General features: G+C 55.2%; 1 protein-coding gene across 3 annotated transcripts in view; it reads right to left on the bottom strand.

Annotated features, from left to right (window-relative positions):
* Rasa4b (RAS p21 protein activator 4B) overlaps positions 1-11,743 on the bottom strand; it is a 27,079-nt gene extending 15,336 nt beyond the window's left edge. For all 3 annotated transcript variants that reach the window (XM_004630457.2, XM_023714539.1, XM_023714540.1), the window contains exons 1-8: positions 11,598-11,743; positions 6,973-7,029; positions 5,834-5,947; positions 5,385-5,446; positions 4,403-4,532; positions 2,562-2,643; positions 1,630-1,761; positions 1,337-1,428 (exon numbers count right to left, since the gene is read on the bottom strand). In XM_004630457.2, the coding sequence (XP_004630514.1) occupies positions 1,337-1,428; positions 1,630-1,761; positions 2,562-2,643; positions 4,403-4,532; positions 5,385-5,446; positions 5,834-5,947; positions 6,973-7,029; positions 11,598-11,662 (734 nt within the window). In that variant the 5' untranslated portion in view covers positions 11,663-11,743. The remainder of the gene's footprint in view (positions 1-1,336; positions 1,429-1,629; positions 1,762-2,561; positions 2,644-4,402; positions 4,533-5,384; positions 5,447-5,833; positions 5,948-6,972; positions 7,030-11,597) is intronic.
* Positions 11,744-16,212: the final 4,469 nt, after the last annotated feature.

Below are 16,212 nucleotides of genomic sequence, written 5' to 3'. Positions count from 1 at the left end.
TTTTTGCAGAACCGGGGATTGAACTCAGGCCCTTGTGCTTGCCAGGCAAGCGCTTATTCCACTGAGCCATCTCCCTGGCCCCCAGAAGTGTTTTTAAAAGTGTGGGAAGGGTTTGTGTGTGGGAGGCGTTTCTAAAGCCTTAAGATATAAATAGTAAAATATAACGTTGCTACTTTGCCGATTTTCACTAATCACGGAGGTGTCTAGAACGTAACCTGTACAATAAGTGAGGACCGCTGTACTGAAAGAAAAAAGAAAGGAAGGAAGGAGGGAAATGAAAGGAATGAATGGGGCCGGGGAGATGGCTCAGTAGGATAAGCGCTTGACTGGCAAATGCAAGGATCTGAGTTCAATCCCTGGTTCCGCCAAAAAAAAAGAAAGAAAATAAAGAAAGGAATGAATAAGAGAGGGAAAGCCTGCCAGGAGATCTGAAGTTCAGGGAGGCGAAGCAACCCGCCACAGCAGATCTAACTGGCAGGCTTCCTTGCTCTCACCTCTCTGGGTACCCAATGCTATCACTTCCCACAGCCCCGTGCACTGCAGGCGTCAAGGTGGCCCTGGGCCCTCTTCAGAGCACACACCTCCTGCCACCTGTCCATCCTTAAGGGTGCAATGGGGCCCTGGGGCATTTTGCAGGGAGCCAAAACCAAACCACCTAAGGGGACATGGGGACACACAAGCAGGCCAATGTTTTCAGTGTGCCTCAAATATTGCAGAGTCATTTTTATACTGAGAAAGCCTTTATCTGAAATTAAGGGGTTTTTGTTTTGTTTCACAGTTCTGGGGACTGAACACAGGGCCTCATACATGCTTGGCAAATGCTGTTACTAAGCTACACCTCTGGTCCTTTAATAAAATTTTAAGACAGGGTCTTGCTAAGTTGCATGGGCTGACCTCGAATTTGTGAGCCTCCTGCCTCAGTCTCTAGAGTGGCTGGGAACACAGATCCATACCATCACTTGGCTTGAAATTTAGTTTTAGCTGGGTGTCCTGTCCTTCACCTGGCTGCCTTGTTCCAGAGAAATCCTGAGGAAGGTGTGTCAGAGCCATGGTCAGAGACACTGACCATGAGGATGGAAGCCCAGGTTCTGAGGTCTGCAGGGCAGCCCTGCCCGCAAAGTGCCTGGGTACTTGTTCTAGAACCTGTCTTAAGACAAGAAGCAAACCAGTGTGGTCCTAGAACTCAGAGGACAACGCTAACAGAGGGGAACTATGGGAAAGATGAGGGCTGCAGGAAATAAAGGGCTCTATGCCTGGCCCCAGCCCTCATCCATCAGCAGCCAGCTCTCAAGCCTAGCTCTTCACCCCGAGACCCATTGCCAAGCCATGCACTCACTCAGTCCGCTGGCTCTTGGACTGGTCAGGCTGCAGCCGGAACCAGCCCTCCTCCTGCTGGGCTGCACATACTTTCTGGACATTGACCACCACCTGCAGGCGAGGTAGATGGAGAAGGGGCTCAGGTCTCTTCCTTGCATGGGCTGCTGACCCCTTAAGGCAGAAAGGCACCTTCCAAGGGTCCCTGAGCACAGGCAGCAGTGGGGGACAGCTGGTGGTCCTAGGAGCCCCCAGGCTTCCTGAGGATGCCCACTGGGGCAGGTGCAGCCTGGTGATAGGTGGGGTGTTGCTTACTTTGCCCAGAAAGTCATTTCGGCTGACCAGGTCCCAGTCCCAGGCCTCCACGCATAGCACATCTGTGGCACCCTCCTCCAGCTCAAATTCAAACGTCTCATTCCAGCGTGGGTAGCAGGACTTCTTTACCACCTGCCAGGAGAGGTTGGTGGGAGTAGGGTTCACTCCACCAGGCTCCCTGGGCCAGGTAACAGCAGAGCCTCTGAAAGACCTCCCCTGGATCTGCCAAGAGTTCACCCATTTCACAGAGAAGCAATTTCATTTTATTTATTTTTATTGGTTGATTGATACTGGGGATCAAACTCAGGACCTTGTACTTGCCCAGCAGGTGCTTATGCCACTGAGCTAGCTCCCCAGCCTTTATTTTTTTGAGACAGGGGCTCATGAAGTACTTTATGCTGGCCTTAATTCACTACATAGCTGCAGGCGAGGTAGATGGAGAAGGGGCTCAGGTCTCTTCCTTGCATGGGCTGCTGACCCCTTAAGGCAAAAAGGCACCAGTAATGGCCTTGAACTCATGGTGATTCTCCTGCCTCAGTCTCCTGATTGCTGGGATTATAGGTGTGTGCCACCCAGCCCAGCTTTAGATGGAGGATATGAGGCCCACAGCAAGGAAGAGCTTGTCCAAGGGCACAGAACAAAAGAGCAACTCCACTGAGAGCCTAAATCTCGACCTCCCTCCCAACTGTACCCATCGTCCAGCTTGTTCCCTGAGAGCAGGAGGCTGTTGGACTTTGGAGGTTACACCCACACCAGCTGTCTGTCTCCACCTCTCCCTGCCTCTCCAGCGTGGCTAAGGAAGGCTCAAGCCAGCAGGGCACCGCTGTAAGACCACGGTTCCAACCTGATCCCTAACCTTGCAGGGCAGCAGGAGGAGGTGCCAGGAAATGAGCAGTAGGACAGGGCCGGGCGAGGGTCCCCAGGCCTCTCACCGAGGTTTCCTGTGTCCGGCCATTGTAGCGCACTCGGACAAAGGGATCCGATGCACCATTCCGGTCCTTTGGAGCTAGGTCCCTGGTGGCAGGAGGGGGACAGCAGGTCACCCACTTGTCACCTGGAGCCCCTGGCAGTCTCCTCATCAGTGCAACGGAGAAGATGATCCTTCCCCTGCTGAGGTCTGGTGAGGTAACGGGCTTCCAGAAAGGCCATCCCAGAAACATCCCCTGCATGGGGTGGCGGACAACAGCCTGTTGACCTCCCTCCTGCTCTGCACAGGTGACCTTTACCAAGCCCAAGTCTGCTCCCAGCAGCCCCTGCTTCAGGACCCTCAGGAAGAACAGCACATCCCACTTCCCTTCCCATATTTTAAATTTTAATTTTAAGCTGCTCATCTGCATTTCTTCCCCATCTCCCACCCCACACTGGGACCCAAACCCAGAGCCTTATACACTGAGCTATAGCCCAGCCCTCATGCACTAAATCTTCAAGCTGTTCAGGCTAGGCTGGAACATGTGATCCTCCTGCTTCAGCCTCCCTGAGGACTGGGATTATAGCTGTGTACCACCAAGCCGGCTCCCTCCACCCCCTTAAAACTGCCCAAGAAGCTGAGGCTGCAGCTCAGTAGTACAGAATTCATAGCAAATGAAATTTCTTAGCTGTCCCAAGGCCCCAGCAGGATGCAGGCAGGACTCAGGGCATGAGTCCCTCTTCTCCTAAAGAGAGGCCAAGGCTGCTAGGAGGAGGCAAGGCCAACCAGCCATGATTTGCCCGACAGTCCTGATGGGGAGAGCACTGGAGCACCTGGGGGGAAGAAGCTGCAGAGTTGGGGCCTAGCAGTATGCAGTGCGCATGCCCAGGCCCCAGATGCTCTGGTGCCAGGCAAGGCTGAGCGCTGGAAATGGAAGGCAGGGCTGGCAGGAAAGCCTGGGGGCAGAATTGCCACATGCCCAAGCCCTGTGGTTTCCACCCCCCTGGGGGGTGGAGATGACACAGGATACCCAAGGCATCCATCACCCAGCCCACACCCTGAATTTGTAGAAGAGACATCTCCCCCCTCCCAGATGGGGTGATCACCCAGGTTGAGGGGCACTGGTTCCTGGGGTGCTGGCTGGGAAGGAGTCCAGGGAAGGGGTCTGGAGCCAGAAGGGAAGGTACCTCACAGGGAATGCATGACTCACACCCAGAGCCAGACAGGAGTGGGGCTGCAGCTAAAAATATCCTGGGCCTGGGCCTGTCACAGGTGACTCAGGCCCACAGCACCATGGAAGCCACTGGCCAGAGATTTTCAGCTACTCTTTTCACCCTGAAACCCACCAAGGATCTGTACATGTGTGTGCACACACAATCTTACACACACGCCCGAGGGCCAAGTACACACTGGGGTTAGCTCAAGGGAAGGCAGTGGAGCTGTATTCACACAGCTCAGGGTCCCCTGTGCCCCTGCCCCATGCTCTGCAGCTCCACCATCCATCAAAACTGCATCCCCTCCCCAAAGGCCACATCAGCCCTGAACAGGACACGCCTGAGTCAGCACAAGCTCTTCAGGCACTGTGCGTGTGTGTGTGTGTGTGTGTGTGTGTGTGTGTGTGTGTACAGGGGGAAGGGAGGGAGGGGGAGAGACCTGGTTGAAGCCAGGGCCTTTGACACAAGCTACATCCCCAGCTCTTTTTTGTATTTTATTTTTGAGACAGGGTCTCACTAAGTAGTCCAAGTTGAGCTTGAACTTGAGACCCTCCTGCCTTGGCCACCAGAGTGCTGGGATTACAGGTGTGCGCAATCACACTCGCGTCCCAGAAGAAGAGGCCCAGGAGTGGGAGACGCCCCCCCCCCTTACCTGGCCTCCAGGACAGAGCAGCACAGCCGGCGGCCCGGGGCCCCTGGCAGCACCTCCAGCCGCAGATGGATCTCCCCTTGTACCTCCTCATCCGGGTCGACCTCCTCCAGGTGGGCCCAGCCGGTGAAACCTGTGGGGTTGTAGCTCAGGGGAGCTTGGCTGGTCCCGTGCACATCGCCTACCCTCAGAGCTACCACCTCAGGAACCATCTCAGGAACTTCCCAAGCCCTAGTGAGTGAGAGGCTGCTACTACTGGGGAAATGGGCTCTGAATGTGAGCAGCAGGAATTAGAATTTAAATCAGGGGACCCAGGCCTGTACCCCACTAGCCTGCCATGCTGTATGTTATGCCCTGACCCCCAAGTCACCATGAGGCTTTGCTATCTGTCCTTGTCTCCCCGCCTTAAAAACAGGAAGATAAGCTCTTCTGGGGCTGCTGGGAGCAGGGCCTGATGCCCAGATGGGGAAGGTTCCAGAATACCCAAGGACCAGCATCATCAGGGAGCCCAACCCTAGAGATGGGCAAGAGAAGCCTGTGGCCTAGTAGGGCCCAGGGCTTGATGAATCAGTAGAACCTGCTGAGCCCCCACACCAGGCCCAACCTCACAGACAGGCACACACAGTAAGAAGGTCCCTGAGGCTCCACCACAGAGCCCAGAGGAGGCAAAGTCCTGCCCAGGGCATACAGAAAGGCAAGACATGTCCTCTGGGAAGAATCCATGGCACTCACTAGCCTGCCTAGCACTGTCAGCCCCTTGGTCCAGGCCAAACAAGTATCAGGGTCCCAGGCAGGCTCTGATGGGGAGGGCTCCCTCCACCTCAGGAGTGGCATACATACCCCTTCCTCCATCTGTGGGACCCTCAGATCTCCCCATTAGCAGTCCCTTTTCCTCTCAGGGAGGTGCTCAATCTGAAATCCGGAGATGGTTCTTCCTGGGCTTGGGGATAGGAAGGAGGCTTTGGGCTCCTCCTGAGGATCTTACCCTTGGGGAGTGAGGCCAGCGTGTCCCTTGTGAGGCAGACCTTGCCAATAACATCATCCCGGCTAGAGGCAGAGATAAGAGTCAGAGGGGCTCTCACCACCCCTCCCACAAGCTGTGGGCCCCCTGCTGGGATGCAGAGCAACTCCACCGACACTGGTGTAGGCTCTGGGCTGGTATAGGTTCTGGATGTGACACTCGCAGCCACAGGATGGCTCTGCATTTGGACCAGCACTAGTGCGCACGCATGTGCCAAGCTCATGGCCTCTGGGGGCCCAGTCTGTGGTTCATGCTTCCTTCCACACATCCCCATGCCTATCTGCGTGCACAGGAATATGAGTGCTGTGATGCATGTACCACAAATACACAATGCAGACATGCCAACCCTCCCAGGGACTCCATTGGGAACGAGCTGGTGGGCAGAGACAGCCACCCCTGAGCCACACACCCACCTGAGAGCATCCTCATCCATGACGTAGAAGGCCACAGTGTGGAAGGTGGGCGGCAAGTGCACTTGGTACTCCTCGCCCCAGAAGGGGCACAGGGTCTTCCATACAGTGGCTGTCCTGTGGGAGGGGACCCTCAGCACTTGCCCAGGCCACCCCAGCAACAACTGGCTGTGTGGCACTTTCGTTCACCCCAGATCCCACCACTGGCCATCAGCCATCAGTCCCTGCTCTTCCTTTCTGCCCTGGACAGGTGGGAAGAGCCGGCCTCAGGTCACAGGACAGGGCAGTTGAGCAGCTAGGACTACATGCCTGGCCCCTAGCTTCACCCAGCTCTGGCCAAATCTGCAAGACCAGATTGTAATGCATGGGACTCAGTAGGACGTGCGGGTGGGGAAGCAGAAGCCACCATGGCCCAGAAGAGGCTCAGGGGGCCACTCTCAGCCCCGCTACTTTTTAAGCAGGTCACAGGGCTTGAGGGCCTCAGTTTTCCTGTCTGTATTAAGACCTGGAGAAGGGTTGAAGAGCCAGAGGGGAAAATGACTGGGACAACCCCAGGGAGAGGGGCCCAAGCGAGGACCGGGTGGGCAAGAAGAGACTTGATTCCAACTCTGCCACTACTGAGTGTGTGACCTCGGACATGTTAGCCTCCATTCCTGCCAGTGGAGTTGAGTGACATCATGTGCAGCACACTGTGATGAATGAAATGGGCTAGCAAAGGGTCAGCACCAGTGCTGAGGAGCCCATGCCTCATAAGTGGCAGCTGTGGTGACTAGCCATTGTCAGCTGCATCTGGGGGGTGGGGATGCAAAGACTGCAGAAATGAGCGCAGGCAGATGAAAGGTCCAAGGCCAGGAGCCTGGCGGGCAGTAGCTAATCCCTAGACGGGCGCTAAGATCAGTCAGTAATTAGCAAATGTTACAGGCTGGTCTTTCGTTCCCCAGGCAGGGGACAGAATCCAGGCCCTCGTACATACCTGGCAAGAGCGCTACCACAGAGCCGCACCCCACCCAAGGTTGGGCCCCGTCGCCTCGCCTCCCAGCTGGTGTAGCAGTAACACAGGGCCCAGGACCACCGGCCAGCTCCTCTGGGAACAGCAGGTGGCTGAGCGCAAGGGGGAGGCTGCAGCCCGCCCAGGCTCCTACCTGATGATGGGCTCACTGTCCACCTTCACGATGCAGTAGGGGTCGCTGCTTCCAGCGCTGCAAGACAGACAAGCAAGGGGCGGGCGGGGCTGGGGCGGGTGCCAGGACCCCAGAAGACAGTGAAGGGCCCTCTAGACTCCTCAGCAGGAGGGGCCAGGTAGGGGAGGGCAGGGGCTCCCCACCCAGGGGCAGGGGTACAGGTAAGGGTGCTACTTGCTGTTCCTGTTTCCTGCCCATTCTCATCCCACCCCGCCTTGCCCCAAGACTGAATCCCAGCAGCAGCCAGACATCTCTGGATACCCCTACCCTGATCCCCAGTATCTAGACTCTTATGCTCCCCTCCAAACCTTGCCTCTGCTGTCCTTGAACCCTCCTTTAAGAACATTCCCCTGAGAAAAAAACTCAAAGAATCAACAGCTGGGATCTCCTTTTATTAAAAAGTTTTTGCACATCAAAAGAAATCACACACACACACACACACACACACACACACACACACGAAATCACCAACAGAGTGAAAAGACAACCCACAGAGTGGGGAAAAATTTTAGCCAGTACTTCAGACAAAGGACTTCTACTTAGAACATATAAACAATTGAAAAAACTCAGACTCAAATCCCAGCACACTGGGAGGCTGAGGCAGGAGGGTCACAATTTCCAGCCCAGCCTAAATGAGTCATCAATTTAGCAAAACCCTGTCTCAAAATAAAAATAAAAAGGACTCCAGAGGTAGCTCAGTGTGAAGGTCAGGGACTCAGTATCTAGTATGGTTAAAAAAAATAAAAAGATAAAGCCCCCACTCCCTGAGGCTGGGGGTAAGGGATCACCCCAATTCCACTCCCCACCCCAGGACAAGGACTGAAGTGTGGGTCTGTTGATAGCTGCCTCCCCAACCTCCATGACAGTGGAAACCATTTCTGTATCCCCAGGCCTAGGACAAGGCTTGACATAAGACAAGGGACCCCTAAGTGAGTGAGAATGAGTGAATGGAGGAATAAACGAAGGAATCCAGTAACCTGCTGTCCAGCTCCAGTGGAGAAGCCCTAGTTGGCTACCTCAGGGTGGTGGGACTGAGGGACTGAGGGGCTCCAGCCAGGGCAGGGGTGGGGGTGGGCGTGAGTGGCTCCAGAAGTGTGTACAAGGGTCCCTCCAGCCAACCTTCCCTCCCTGAGAAGGACCAAGTGCCTTTACAAGGGGAAGGCTGGGGAATTCCATACACTTCCCAGTTTCCTTTAGAGGGCTCTTCCAGGCGCTGACGCCACAGGGTGCCACTGCCAAAAGGCCTCCTGACCAGGACAGGAAAAGCCTCACACTGAGCCAGGTCCCTGAGACAGCATGGGAGGGGCACTCAATGAATGTGAGCCCTTCCCATAACATCCCCAAGTACACAGCTGTGACTGAAAAGGCCCCTTCCTCCAGGGAGCCTCCTGAGAACACCCTACTTAGCACCCCAGGCCAAAGTCAGAGCTGGGAGGACTCAGGCCTCTTGCACCCCACTGGCTGGGCTGGGCTGCAGAGCCCAGCAGGTAATCATGTATTTGTGCAAGGAGCTCAAGGGAAGCAGGGATGGGCTCAGTGCCAGCTGAGGTGACCAGGAGTTCACTCTAGCTGAGCCCCTCTGGGGCGTCCCTTCTGCTCTGCTAGGGCCTCTTGGCCTACAGCCCTAGGACAGGGAATCCCAGGCCCTCCCAGCCAGTGCAGCACCGCCTAGGGCTCAGCTCCCACTCTGTGAATGAACGGGACCCAAGTGTGTACGACAACAGGGGTGGGAGCGGACAGTGTCAAGAGAGGCTAAGCTAGCGTCATGGCACAAGGGCACACACCTGCAATGCCATCACCCAGGAGGGTGAAAAGTTCCAGCCCAGCCTGGGCAGCTTAGCAACTTAACAAGAGCACACTCCAAAGCAAAAGAAAAAATGAAAAGGGCTGGAGACGCAGCTCAGTTAGAAGGCCGTGGGTTCAACCCAGGTACTGAAATAAACAGATAAACAGCCCGGGTAGACACTGGTCCGGTCGGGCCTCTATATTTAGGGCCCTGGCAGTGTCTCGGAGGAAGGAGAGGGCAAACCCTGAAATAGCCCTGGGCGTGGGAGCCAGTGGGTCACTGCTCACCGTGGGACTCAGCTCCTGCCCAGCTGACCCACGTACAGCGACAGAAGACAGGGGCCAGGCAGGTGCATCAGAGGCTCCTACGGCTGCTGATGGTGCAGCTGTGTTCTGAGCCTTAAGGAAAAACGAAATCCCTGGCATGGAAGTGGCAGGTGACAACAGAGTGCTTTGTTGCTCAGAACTCGGTCAGGACTGACCACTAGAAGGAGCTTCCTAACCCTGATGCTACTCAGCAGACAGGGCTCCTCTCCACTCCTGCCTCAGGGACAGGATGAGACCTCCCCAAGGCAAGGCTTGGTTCTGAGGAGCCCCAAAGCAAGCTTGCAGTCAGCGCAGGCCCCATCAGCAAATGGGAGATCTAATGCGAGCCCACACGTGAAGGGCCTCTCCTGTTCTCCCCAGAGACCCTAATAGGTGTTCCAGCCACTGAAGGGTCAAATGCTACACCCCCAGACTCTGCCACCTCACCACCAAGGCTGCAGGGCAAGGGCAAGGTAGAGAGCCAGGGACCTGCCCAAGGGACTAGGAAAAACAGAGACATCTGAGAAGGGTCCTGAAGGATGCACAGGAGTTTTCTGGAGGGCAACAAAGGTGGGGGGTTGTGAAGGGAGCTGACAAAATGTGGGGGATGGAGCTTAGGAAGTGGCTTAAGGGACAGGAGACAGTTGCAGTCCTCACCAGGGAGATGGCTAAGAGCACGAGGATAGGGGAGTTGGGAGGATTATGGACACTGGCTGGCGCGCCCCTGGGGATGCAGGCCCCCAGCTGAGTTCTTGAGCTGTGCAGAAGACAAAAACCTTGCTTCTCGTCCCCAGTAGCTTCTGTGCCCTGGAGCCAAGCACCAGGGCCAGCTGCTTCGGGGCTGGGCGGGAGGCGACAGACGGAGGGGCTGCTCCTCCCAGCCAGAGGAGGCCAAGATGACCTAGTTACAGAGCACGGGGTGGGGTGGCGTGGGATGGGGTGGGAGGGACCAGCCTGAGGGCTGCGACCCTCCCTCAGCTCCTCTGCCTTCCCATCTATGAGAACTCCTTTCCAGCTCCAGCCCCCTCCTCAGGTCCCAAAAACCCACGTAGAAATGCCCTGGCCCCTCCCATGCCATTGCCATGGCAACCTCCAAGTCGGCCTCGGCAGGCCCAGGGGGCCTTGAACTGGAACCACTCCTGGCACAGAGCGTGCTGGGAATCTCACCGTGGCCACCGAGCGTGAGCAGTGCGTGCAAGCCAGAGGTGCGGGGGAGGGGGGCGGGGGGGGGGGCCTCCCGGCTCTCTGCTCCTAGCAGCCACTTCTCTGCCTCCTGGAGGCCTGCTGGGCGCCCCACGGCCAGGAAGGATGTAACCTGTTAGACTTTGGCCCTGCGCCTCCCTCTCAGCCAGCAACTCTCCCCAGAAATCTTTGCTTCCTACCGCTCCCTAAGGGCTACGTCAGATACTACCCTCAGTTCACAGAAGGGGAAACTGAGGTTTCACTAGCAAGGAGCTACCAAAGGTTGCACACGAGGGAGAGGCCCAGCCAAAATGGGGAGTCAGGGATTGGGCAGGTCAGTCTGAGATCTCTTGAGGAAGGGGCAAAGAACTCCTCCCTAAAAGCTCTCCCAACTGTGCCAGGGGCCAGAGAAGCCCTGAAGATATCAATGCCCATTTAGGAGCCTCACACTCAAGCCTTTGCCCTCAAAGATAATACTGCAGGCCTCTGAGCCTTGGCTTTCCCATCTGTAAAATGGAAAGGTGATCCAGGTATGGTAGCACACACCGGTGATTGTGTTGGGAGGCTGAGGCAAGAGGATCACAAGTTTGGGCCAAACCTGGGCAATTTAAGGAGGTCCTGGCTCAAAATTTTAAAATGAGGTAGGGGCTTGGTACACAGCCTAGTGCGAAGACCCTGGGTTCGATGCTCAGTATACACACACACACACACACACACACACGCGCGCGCGCGCGCGCGCGCACAGAGGAATGGTGAGATGTGGGTGCTGGGTGGATGTGGGTATTGAAGCCACCACAGCGCAGGAAGAGAGGGCACAGCCACAGCACGGCCCAGGCACGGCTCATGCCCCTACCCCACACGTGTCCAGTCCTTGCCTCCGACCCCACCCAAGCCCCTGCCAGGTGCACCACAGGAAGTCCTGGGGTAGCCTCTGGCCCCAGCAGTTTCAGATGCACACTTTGGATAGCTGGGCTTAGAGCCACTGAGGCGACCAGGATTCCAGGGGAACCCTGATTCTAAGGGGACCTGCCCCTTTCAGAACACCCATGGCCGGCTCCCTGCAATGTCACTGACGCCAGGCCCTGCCCTAGTGAGACCCTTCCTTTCAAATCACAGGGCGCTGAACCCCTTGCAGGTGCCGGAACTCCTCTCCCTTGTCCAGTGGCTGCAGCAAACCTCACTGTCCCCATTTTCCTTGCCATTCGCCTCTGCTGCTCTTGGGGGCGGGCCGTGGGGACCCCGGAAAGGTCAGGCGTCGAGAGGGGCAGGGTCCTTTCCTGGAAAGTTGGGGCGCCCACCCCTGGAGCGCTCACATGTCCTTGGCAGGCAGGTTCTTCCCTTCCACGATGCGGATGGACAGCGAGCTACGCTTGGCCATCGCGGCTCCTAGACGCGGGAAAAGACGGCGGGGTCCGGGCGACTGGAGACGGGCGACAGGCTGCGGGCGGTGCGGACAGGAGAGGAGCGCGGGGGCGGGGAATCGCTTCCACTCTATTCCCTGCCTCTGTCCCATGGAGGGGGGAAACTGGGCGGGTAGCGCCAATCAGCGTCAGGGGTTCCCCTCGCGGGGCGGGGCCGCCCTGCATCGCTGGGCTCATTGGCTGCCTGGTCCCGGGTGGGAGGAGGGGGGTTACCCCGCCCGGTGGCGTCTACCCCCAAAGGGCTCCAGGCGCGCCAGCGGGGGCGATAGGAACAGGGAACCCGTGTAGGTCTAGGAGGTGCCACGCGTGATCAGAGTACAAGCTCCCGGCGCGCCGCGGGGGCGATCTGACTGCTGCAGAACACAGGCAGGGAGGCTTGCAAAAGGAGGCAGGTAGGCGCACACCTGTAATCCCAGCGCTCTTGGGAGCCTGAGAAAGAAGGATCCCAAATTCGAGCCTAGCCTGGGCATTTTTTGTGACTTAATGAGACCCTGTCACAGAATTAAAAGAGAAGGCCGGGGAGATAGCTCAGTGGCTCAAGGACCTGCCTGGCAAGCGCAAAGTCCGGGGCTCGACGGTCAGTACAGCAATTAATTAATTAATTAGAAGAGGCTGGGAATGTGGCTCAGTCCCAAGACCCTGGGGTCAATCTTAAGTAAAGAGAAAAAAAAAAAAAAAAAAAAAGCACTCACCCACAGCTCCAAAACTGCACAATCACCTGAATCTACAGAAGCAGGCCTTCCTAGGTGTGAGCCAAAGAAAGCACTATTGGTGAAATTAACAATTTACATAGAATTTGGGGGCCTGCCAAATAGCTCAGTGCATTAAAGCACCTGCAAGCAGGTGCAGGGGCTGGGGGTTCAATCCCTGGGCCTGCTGTGCCGTCCCTGCCCCTGGGCACACTGAGTTGGCAATTGACACTGGGCATGGTGGCGCATGCCTGTGATCCTGGCTCTTGGGAGGCTGTAAACAGATGGATCACTACGAGTCAGATCTAGTAGTGAGACCCCAAACACCCTGTAGACCCTTCCCTAAAATACAAAAAAAAAAAAAAAAATCATAGAACTTGCATTAGATCCAGGAGTCCGGGCAGGCCTAGAGGATTTGGAACTCTAGGTGTGCAAAATCTGTTTTGTTTTTTTAAAAAACACCTGTTTTGAGACGAATTTTCTCCTTGTCATTTCATTCACTTCCCTTATACCCAGAGTGGTGAAAACCTGGTTGAGGGCCTCAGCAGAAGGTGACCTGCCCGGTCTGGAGGTCACACAGGTAGCCCCAAGCAGGTCCAGGCCAGCCTCAGACAACTGAGAACTTGGGATTTTCTCTAGGGGTAGGGGCTTCCACCAGACTCACCAGAGCCAGGGGTCTGGGTTTCTCCACTGTACAGCTCTAAGCCGAGAAGCAAGTGGCCTGGAAGCTCCCAACCTCCAATGTCCCCAGACTTGGGTCCCAGATCCAGCTGGGCCACTTCCTTGCTGCCTGGCCCTGGGCACTTCCGGTGCCTCTGGCACCCACAGGAGCAGTACCACCTGTGTGTGTTGGGTATATTCCTGTCCTGGCCTGTTTTCCTTGCCTATCTGTGACTTGTACGCTACACACATGTTAACAAACTCATACGTTAAAGATTTGCAGCGCTTACAGTGGAAATAAATAAATAAATAAATAAAGCTCAGCTATAGAGCAAAAAAAAAAAAAAAAGCTCAGCTTGGCATAGTGGTGCACACCTGTGATTCCAGCTACTGGGAAGGCTGAGGCAGAAAGATCCCAAGTTTGAGGCCATGGTGGGCAACTTAATTTAAAAAAAAAAAAAAAAAAGTAAAGGCGGGAGGGATGTCTAGGGGTGTAACTCAGAGAGGCCCTGTCTCCAGTACCACAAAAGTGGGGGAATGGGTATAGATTGATAAACAGATATCTCTCTTCTGTGGCAACCAGACACATTCCCTTTCCAGAAGTGTTTACAGCACCCAGGCCTTGGTCCATCTGTCCAAAGACACTCTCTGCCTAGACATCAGCAGTCATGGTTTTTTGGTTTTTTTTTTCCTTTTATACATGTCACTTACTGTTTACAGTGGTGGTTGTCTTCTTTTGCCTAAAGGAACTGTGTGTATCCACACATAAAACACACTGGTGCTGGGCGTGGTGGTGTGAGCCTGTACTACCAGAACTCTGGAGGCTGAAGCTAGAGGGTCCCACATGTTGCATGTGAACAGATGTCACCAAAGATAAATTCCCACCTGGCAGGTACTTGCTTCTAGAGGATTTGCCAGACATCACAGTTCAGTGGTTGTTCCCATTGGCCAGCCCACCAACAAGTAATCTCCCAGCAGTACCCACCACACACACACAAGCCTACGGCCTCCTCTGCTCCAACCCAGAATGAATCCTAGGTCCACACTGACCTAGTCACTCTTCCCACCCATGTGTCATTAGCCTTGCTCAAGTGTGGCTCTGTCCCGAGTGTGGCTGCACAGAGCAGACGGGAACAGACCATGTCTCTCTTCAGATCGTCGGTGGTTCCCGTGTTCCCACAGGAAGGGTTCACTCAATGGCCAGGGGGTGTCACAGGGTCATTGAGACACCCAGAGAACCAGGCCCAAAGGCTGCAAGTAGCCAGGAGCCATGCCCCAAATCACGCCCCAGAGGTGGCTTGTAGCAGACGAGCCTTGGCACCAGGATTTTCATCTCTTGGGGACATTGGGCAGGGGACCTGTGCTCTGCACCTCTCATCATTTCTGGGCTGAAAGCCAGCTCCAGTGATTAGCCGGGCAGTGAAGAGTAGACAGCTGGGGAGGACGGTGTTGCTGAGCACCAGAAAGAGTGACAGTAGGCAAGACAGGATCTAAACTGTCTCATGTCATGTCCTAGATGACAGCCTTTCCCACCTATTGGATGTTCCTAGGACTTTGGGCACCCATGTATCCCCCCCCCCTTTGAGTCTCATGACAGCCTGCACCATGAACACAGGTTTCCTGCAGCAGGGTCCACATTGGTGGGGAGGAGGGGCATCCTCAGATTCTGCCTGTGGCACCCACTGTCCTGCCAGCCCCCAGTGGCAATGCAAGGCCCTTCCCTCCATGTGGCCCTGAGCACAGGGATGCCTGGGGAAGAATTTTGTCAACACTGAACCAGCCAGTCCAAGCCAGGCTTGTGACCAGTTCCCAGAAACGGGTCTCTGGGGAGGCTGAGTCAGCAGGCACTGCTGGAACGGGAGCTCTGGCTCAGGCATTGCCTTCAGCCTCCTTGATGGGAGCTGCAGAGAGGATCCCTCTGCTGAGCTGATCACAACCCTCACTTCCTGCCCCCTCCATCATTCATTCACACTCTCATTTATCCACTGAGTCCTCCAGCAATTTATTAAGCATTTATTAAGCAAATACCTACTGTATGCCAGGCTCTGTCCTGGGAACAGGGCAGCCAGCAAAAAGCCAGCACCTTTGAATTCAAGAGGCTGAACAGAAAGATGAATGTAAAAGGATAGGTAAAGGGAGACACAGATCTGTAATCTTCCTCTGGGAGGCTGAGTCAGAAGGATCACAAGTTCAAACCCCACCTAAATAACTTAGCAACTTAAGAGAGACCCTGTCTTACAGTTTAAAAAAGAATGAGGGGTTGGTGGTGTAGCTCAGTGCAAATATTATGGGTTCAACCTGCAGAACTGCAAAAAAAAAAGAGGGGAGAAGCAAGAGAAATGAAGGAAGGAGGAGGAGGAAGAGGAGGAGGAGGAGGAGGAGGGTGGGAGATCCTGGGTCTCTTCCAAGACCAGCTCTGAGCTGGGTGTAATCTCAGCACTAGAAGATCACTGCAAGTTTGAGGCCAGCCTGGGTTATGCAGTGAGTTCAAAGCCAGCCTGAACTACAACACCCTGTCTCAAAACAAGCAAACAAAAAAGACCAGCACCGGAAGTGTCCACAAGGAAGTCTATGTGATGGGGAAATACTATGGTTTTGAATATGTCCCCCCAATTTTTTTTTGAGTCATTGCTCCCTTATGTAGCCCATTCCAGCCTTGAATTCAGCTGCCTCTGGCTTGTTTGGTCTCAAGGTGCATACCCTGCACCACCCTGGAACTCTGCAGAAGGCGCTCCTGGATATGGTCCCTCAACCTTAGGCTTCCACAACAGTCAGCTAGCCAAACCTCTTTTCTAAAAAAGATCTCAGTCTCTGGTGTTTGTGATAGCAACAGCAAACCAGCTAAGACAGGAGCATCAGGAGACTGGCAGGCATAATGAAGACAAGAATACAAAAGAGGTAGCTCATGCCACCTGTGAATGAGGACACTGCCAGAAAGCAGCCAGTGATGGAGTCTCAGGTTTTGGAAACACAGTGTATGGCATGTTTTGAAATCCTGCCCAAGCCTGCTGTGCCAGCCCCACCCCCGGGGCGCACTGAGTTGACAATTGAGACTGGGCGTGGTGGCGTCGCACCTGTGATCCCAGCACTTGGGAGGCTGTAAAGAGGAGGATCACTATGAATCCGATCTACTAGTGAGACCCTGAACACCCTGTAGA

Source organism: Octodon degus, unplaced genomic scaffold (genome assembly GCF_000260255.1).
Source record: "Octodon degus isolate 3935 unplaced genomic scaffold, OctDeg1.0 scaffold00035, whole genome shotgun sequence".
NCBI lineage: Eukaryota > Metazoa > Chordata > Mammalia > Rodentia > Octodontidae > Octodon > Octodon degus.
This window is presented reverse-complemented; position numbering and strand designations above follow the sequence as displayed.